The sequence below is a fragment of the Dipodomys ordii genome, unplaced genomic scaffold (assembly GCF_000151885.1).
Source record: "Dipodomys ordii isolate 6190 unplaced genomic scaffold, Dord_2.0 Scaffold150, whole genome shotgun sequence".
Classification (NCBI taxonomy): Eukaryota; Metazoa; Chordata; class Mammalia; order Rodentia; family Heteromyidae; genus Dipodomys; species Dipodomys ordii.
Window position 1 is genome coordinate 5,088,532 of NW_012267366.1, and position 7,500 is coordinate 5,096,031.

General features: G+C 43.8%; 1 protein-coding gene across 5 annotated transcripts in view; it reads right to left on the reverse strand.

Annotated features, from left to right (window-relative positions):
- Positions 1-7,500, reverse strand: part of Ctps2 (CTP synthase 2) — a 109,901-nt gene that overhangs the window by 69,693 nt on the left and 32,708 nt on the right. For all 5 annotated transcript variants that reach the window (XM_013032113.1, XM_013032116.1, XM_013032112.1 and 2 more), the window contains 3 exons: positions 6,169-6,249; positions 1,854-2,005; positions 413-545 (listed from right to left, as the gene is read on the reverse strand). In XM_013032113.1, the coding sequence (XP_012887567.1) occupies positions 413-545; positions 1,854-2,005; positions 6,169-6,249 (366 nt within the window). The remainder of the gene's footprint in view (positions 1-412; positions 546-1,853; positions 2,006-6,168; positions 6,250-7,500) is intronic.

The following is a 7,500-nucleotide window of genomic DNA, read 5'->3' on the forward strand; positions in this document are numbered from 1 at the left end:
ACAGGGCCCAGGTCCTGAGTTCAAGTCCCACAACTAACAAAAATGCTCAAGGCCCTGGTTTCCATCCCCAGCACTATGGGAAAGAAGGAAGGAAAAGAGAAAGGGAAGAGTGCTGAATCTCTAATGAGCTTCCCAAACATGCCCATCTTTGCTCACACCTGGTCCCCCACACACACACCCCCAGACGTTACCTCAGGCAACTTTTCCCTTTGTTGATTTTCCTTTGTTTTCTTGGACTACGATACATCTTAGCCGTGATGTGACTATGCCCGTACAGTTGAGTTCTGTAAATCCTCCTGGTGAATTATCAATCCTGTGGGATAGTCTTAGGAACCCTTCAACACAACCTCCTTGAAACACAACATTCTGGAGTGAGTGACTGAAATATCCAGAAAAGTAGACAGGGACTTACCATCAGATTCAGTTTGTGGTTGATTGCCAAGGCAGAATGTTCCAGGGCTTTGAACACGGAGGCATAGCAGTCCCTGAGTTTGGTATATTTTCCCACTAGGGCAATAGAGCATATTTTCTGTAACCTTTCATACCTGAGAAAGAAGACCAGATCAAAGTTTATATTCGTGAGTTACAAGCTCACACACAGCCCTTGCTCTTATTCTCAGACACCTAATACAACCTTAGGAGCAGACAAGACTCACAAACTTGTACTTGACTCCAATTTCCCCTCCAAAGATCCAGAATCCATTCAACAGATTTTAAAAATCCTAAAAAATCTCACCGGTGGCTCACACCTGTAATTCTAACTACTCAAGAGGCTGAGATCTGAAAATCACAGTTCAGAGCTAGCCCAGGCAGAAAAGCCCATGAATCTCTTATCTCCAATTAACTACCAAACAAGTCAGAAGTGGAGCTATGGCTCAAGTGGTAGAACACTAACTAGCCTTGAGTACAAAAGCGCAGGAACAGCACCCAGGTCCTGAGTTCAAGCCTCAGGACCAGCACTAAAAATAAGAGAAAAAAAAGAAATTATAAGATTGGGCTTACATAAGCATGTACAGACAGACATGGGAGGGGGAAAAGCATTCAAAACAAAAAAATACATATTTAAAAAGCTATCTCCTAAACAAGAGCTGTTCATACATTAGTTTATTAAGGTGAAATATGTATTCTGTTTGTCAATAAGAAACATTCCAATATTAACTTCCTAAGGTGACCTTGTATAAGAAAATGCATTCTGATTGTCTACATTTAAAATCGTTACATTCCCAACTGGCTCACAAAAGTCTGATTATTCATGGTGTGCCTGAAAAATGGTGCTAAGAGGACTATTTAAAATATTACAAGCCATTTAGATCATTTTTATGAGAAAATTCCATTCTACAAAAGGCACTCAATCACATTTCACCATTAGAGACACAATCTTTTGTGTTGCTTTTGTCAGGAAATCTGTTCAGAGAACATGAAAAATATGTGAACTGAAATTAAGTCTGTAGGAATGTCATCTTGAGGCTGAAGATTCTTTAGGCCTTTGAAAGAACACTTTCAAAACTCCTTAGAAAAATATTACCAGCCAGGTGCTGATGGCTCACCCCTGTAATCCTAGCTACTCAGGAGGCTGAGATCTAAGGACTGTGGTTCAAAGCCAACCCAGGCTGGAAAGTCCAGGAGACTCGTATCTCCAATTAACCAGCAAAAAGCTGGAAGCGGAATTATGGCTCAAGAGGTAGAGCACTAGCCTTCAGCTCAAAGACTCAGACAGTGCCCAAGCTCTGTGTTCAAGATCTAGAAGTAGCAGTTCCCATGGGAGGGGAAGGAGGCTTGTAACTCCTCTCCTCACGAGCAAGGTCCCAAGGCGGGGTGAAGGGGGCAGTGCTTAAGTAACTCCTTTCACAAACCTGTCAGCCATATTTCTCCACTTGAAAAGTAAATTATTTGAAGAATCACAAATGGGCAGGTCCAATTTCTCTTTGAAATATTTCACAATGCCTTGTTCTTCCAAAAGCAAGGGCACTCGGTATGTAGAAGAGACATCATGGATACAGATGACCTGATCAATAATAATAAAACATCACACTTAGGTGAAGCAACTTAACTATCCACCAGAATGAGACAAAACTCAAGAGAAACTAGTGTTTTATTTATACCAATATAAGAAAAGCAAGAAGATAGGCACCAGTGGCTCATGCCTATAATCCTAGCTACTCAGGAGGCTGAGAGCTGAGTATTGTGGTTCGAAGCCAGCCCAGGCAGAAAAGTCACCCTGAGACTCTTATCTCCAATAAACTACTCAAAAAAGTGGAAGTGGTACTCTGGTTCAGGTGATAGAGCACTAGCCTTGAGCACAAAGAAGCTCAGGGACAGCACCCAGGCCCTGAGTTCAAGTCCCAGTACCAGCAGGGGAAAAAAAAGCAAGAAAATCGAGCATGATCATGCATGCCTGTAATCCTGACATTTGGGAAGCTAACACAGGAGGATAACATTGGAGGCCAACCTGTGATGCATAGTGAGATTCTACTCCTGAACTATTTCTCTTATTATTACCTAAACAATATCATATAACAACTGTTATCGTAGCATGTATATTGTCTTAGGTAATATACGTAATCTAGGGCTAAAGTATGCAGGAAGATTCAAATAGGTTATAAACAAATACTGAGCCATTTTCTATTTGAGTGTCCAAGGGCTTTGATACCCATGGGGGGGGGTGGTGTCCTAAAAACAGTCACTTGAGAATCAAGAGGGATGACCATATCTGGACTTTGTCCCCAATTCCTGGCAGAGCTTCAAAAACCTTCAGAATTTCTGGATTGACAGGAATATCTTTGTCATGCAATTTGGCTCACACTCCATACCTTCTACATAGTTTTAGAATCAGGCTACTCATCAGAAAAAAAAAAACAACCATATGATTAAAGCACTGGAATTTATAGCCACCGGCCTGAAATCTAGGGAGAATGGTGACTGAGGACTGAGTTGAAACACATGGCGAAATGTTCAATAAATCATGCCTATGTGATAATTTCTCAATAAAACCTCTGTAGAGAGTCAGGCACCTGGCTCATACCTGTAATCCTAGTCACTCAGGAGGCTGAGATCTGAGGATTGCAGTTTAAAGACAGCCCAGGCAGGAAACTCCGTGAGACTCTTCTTGTTTGTTTTGTTTTGCCGGTTCTGGGGCTTGAACTCTGGGCCTGAGCACTGTCCCTGGGCTCCTTTTGCTCAAGGCTAGTGCTCTACCACTTGAGCCACAGTGCCACTTCCAGCTTTTTCTGGGACTAACTGAAGATAATAGTCGCATGCGTTTTCCTGCCCAGGCTGGCTTTGAACCATGATCAGATCTCAGCCTCCTGAGTAGTTAGGATTACAGGTGTGAGCCACCAGCTCCTGGTTCATGAGACTCTTATCTCCAATGAACCCCCAAAAAGCCAAAGGTGGAGCTATGGCTCAAGTGGTAGAGTACTAGCTTTGAGAAAAAAAAAAGCTCAGGGAGAGTGTGTAGGCCCTGAGTTCAAGCCCTAGGACCGGCACAAAAAGAAAATAAATAAAATAAACCTGAATGGTAGGATGCCAAGCTGATGTCATTTTAACTGGTATTAAATTGCGATGCTCTGGCTGGGCACTGGTGGCTCATGACTATAATACTAGCTACTCAGGAGGCAGAGATCTGAGAATCACGGTTGGAAGCCAGCCCTCATAGGAAAGTCCATGAGACTCCTATCTCCATAAACTATTCAGAAAAATCCAAAAGTGGTGTTGTGGCTCAAGTGGTAGAGCACTAGCCTTGTGCAAAGGAGCTGAGGGACAGCACCCAGGCACAAGGTTCAAGTCCTAGGACCAGCAAAAAAAAATGCAATGTTTTATATGTCAATATCCAAGACACACTGCTCAAACTACCCACCTTGAAGTGTAGATTAAAGCAGTGCCATTGAATACACACCCCTTGCCTTCTAAGTGTGTACATGGGCATTACTTGTTCTTTCATTTGTTGCTACAACTACTTATAGTTGCTTCGGGTCATAGCCATGTCCCCTGCTCCCTTCATTTGGATAAGTTTACAAGTGCACCTTGACCACAGTAACATTAATTATATCTGTTAGAAGAAAGAATAGCCAGGTGCTGGTGGTTCATACCTGTAATTCTAGCCACTCAGAAGGCTGAGATCTGAGGACCACGTTTCAATGCCAGCCCAGGCAGAAAAGTCCCCTGTGAGACTCTTATCTCCAATTAACCACTCAAAAACCAGAAGTCGAACTGTGGCTCAAAGTGGCAGAGTGCTAACCTTGAGCAAAAGAACTCAAAGACAACACCCAGGCCCTGAGTTCAAGTCCTATGACCAACAAAAAAAAAAGAAGAAAAAGAGACAGATACCTTTAAAGAGTAGGTACTGTCTGGCTGGAGTTCTTTTCTACACTTATTCTAATGGGCACTTGACACCCTCTCAAGAACATTCAAGAGGCTACTTACAGGCATGTAATGATTTTGTCATATACTAAGTAAGTGCCCCAAATGGTCTGCCAACTCTGTGTTCAGTTTGCCCAAACCCATACCTATAAAGTCATAAGATGCTTAAATATCACCAGCTTGACACTCAGACCATAGCACCTCACTCTGGCATGTTCACCAGTGCAATTCCAAATGCCAAAGTATCACTAATATGGAACTTTTATCTCAGTTATAGATTAAACCTAAACCAGAGCCAGGTACCAGTGGTTCACATCTGTAATCCTAGCTACTCAGGAGACTGAGATCTGAGGATCATAATTCAAAGCCAGACCAGACAAGACAGTCCATGATACTCTTTTTCTGGGGGGGGGGAAGGGGGGAGGGGATCATTCACAAGGCTTGAACTCAGGACTTAGCGCTGTCCCTGAGCTCTTTTTACTCAAGGCTGGCACTCTACCACTTGGAGCCACAGCTCCATTTCCAGTTTTCTGATGATTAATTGGAGATAAGAGTCTCACAGAGCTGGGTGCCAGTAGCTCACGCCTGTAATCCTAGCTACTCAGGAGGCTGAGATCTGAGGATGCGGTTCAAAGCCACCCCAAGCAAGAAACTCTGTGAGACTCTTAATCGCCAATTAACCACCAGAAAACCAGAAGTGGTGCTGTGGCTCAAGTGGTAGAGCGCTTGCATTGAGCTGAAGAGCTGAGGGACAGCACCCAGACCCAGAGTTCAAGCCCACGACCAACAACAAAAAAAAAGTCTCACAGACTCCTGCCTGGGCTGGCTTTGAACAACGATGCTTGGATCTCAGCCTCTTGAGTAGTCAGGATTACAGGAGTGAGCCACCAATGCCCAGTTCATAAGATTATCTCCCTAATTAACTACTAAAAAGCCAGAAGTAGGGCTGGGAAGGTGGCTCAGTGGTAGAGCGCTTGCCTTGCATGCATGAGGCCCTGGGTTTGATTCCTCAGCACCACATAAGCAAAAAGAAAAAAGCCGGAAGTGGTGCTGTGGCTCAAGTGGTAGAACACTAGCCTTGAGCTGAAGAGCTGAGGGACAGCGCCCAGACCCAGAGTTCAGGCCCCACAACGGCACCCAAAAAAAAAATTAAAAAATAAAAAGCCAGAAGTAGAGCTGTGGCTCAAGTGGAGGATTGTAAGGCCTTGAGTTCAAGCCTCAGTCTCAACACACAAACAAAATTAAAAATGAATAAAATAAAGCCAAGCATCAGTGGCTCACATCTGTAATCCTAGCTACTCAATGGAGGCTGAGATCTGAGGATAGTGGTTCAAAGCCAGCCCAGGCAGGAAAGTCTGAGATTCTTATCTCCAATAAACTACTCAGAAAAGGCTGGAAGTGGCACTGTGGCTCAAGTGGGAGTGCATTAACCTTGAACACAAAGAGGCTCAGGACAGTGCCCATGCTCTGAGTTCAAGCCCCAGGACTGGCAAAGTCAAGATTTTTTTCATTTAATGTCTAAGGAGCTGTGATTGGATTAAAGTCCCCCAAAGTATCTGGGTACCGGTGGCTCATAGCTGTAAATCCCAGCTACTCAGGAAGTTGAGATCTGAGGATCGCAGTTGGTAGGGTGCAAGTCTTGAGCAAAAGGAGCTCAGGGACAGGGATCAGGCCCAGAGTTCAAGCCCCAGGACCAGAAAAAAAAGCCCCCCAAAAAGCAATGCCATTATTGAATAATTGTTCAATAAAACACTAGTATCAGCAGGAGTAGCTGCAAGACAATAAATCTAAATTGCAGCAAGCATTTACCTGTTCAGGGTTCACATGACAAAACATAGAAATCTTCTCCTTCACAGCCATCTCGATGGGTGTTGAACTTCGGCAGACAATCTGTCAAAGGCAGGGGCACACAGCTCAGCAAGCCAGCAGCAGGCTCTTCATGATGACATTCATTTTCAGGAAGACACTTGACCAAGTACCTATACTCGCTCCTTCCAGCCATGCCACTGCACTATTTGAAATTACTTTGAGCACTAACACAAGCAAATATCATTAAGTTCAACACAAATCTACCAGTAACACCCCAAAACATGAAGTTGTATCTGATGAACAGCCCAATGTAACTACTTTAAATACAATAAAAGAGCTAGATTGGGGGCTGATGAAATATTTCTCTAAAGGGCCACATAGGAAGTAGTTTAGGTCTGCAGGTCAGACTCGCTGTCTTGATACTCAACTTTGCCAAAGCTATCAACAGCCCAGTGACAGTGGCCTATGCCTGCAATCTTAGCTACTCAGGAGGCTGATCTCTGAGGATCATGGTTCAAAGCCATCCAGAGCAGGAAAGCCTGTGAGATTCTTAGCTCCAATTAACCAGCAAAAAGCCAGAAGTGGAGCTGTGGCTCAAGTGGTAGAGTACTAGCTTTGAATAAAAAATTCAAGTGAGAGCATGAGGTCCTAAGTTCAAGCCCCAATACCAGCCTTCCCCCCAAAAATGTAATAAAATAGGGGATTGTATTTGTTTCATAAATAAAATATGAATTAGGGGGGCTGGGAATGTGCCTTAGTGGTAGAGTGCTTGCCTAGCATGTGTGAAGCCCTGGGTTGGATTCCTTAGTATCACATAAAGAGAAAAGGCCAGAAATGGTGCTGTGGTTCAAGTGGTAGAGTGCTAGCCTTGAGCAAAAACAGCTCAGGTACAGTGCCTAGACCCTAGGACTGGCAAAAATTTAAATTAAATTAAAAATAAGCCAGGTGTTGGTGGCTCACACCTGTAATCCTAGCTACTCAGGAGGCTGAGATCTGAGCATCATGGTTCAAAGCCAGCCCAGGCAGGAAAGTCCATGAGACACTTATCTCCAATTAACCACCAGGAAAATGCAAGTGGAACTGTGGCTCAAGTGGCAGAACACTTGCCTTGAGCTAAAGAGTTGAGGGCCAGCACCCAGACCCAGAGTTCAAGCCCCACAACTGAACAAAATAAAATAAAATCTGAATTAGGAAAACAGAAAGCTGACTTGTGAGTCCTTATTTGTGAACCCTTGCCCTAGCCTATTGTCAATACTCAGATTACCTGCTATAAGGACACATTACTGTTTAGTCTAAAAATCAGAGCAGTGGGAACCCAGCTTAGCAGAATCA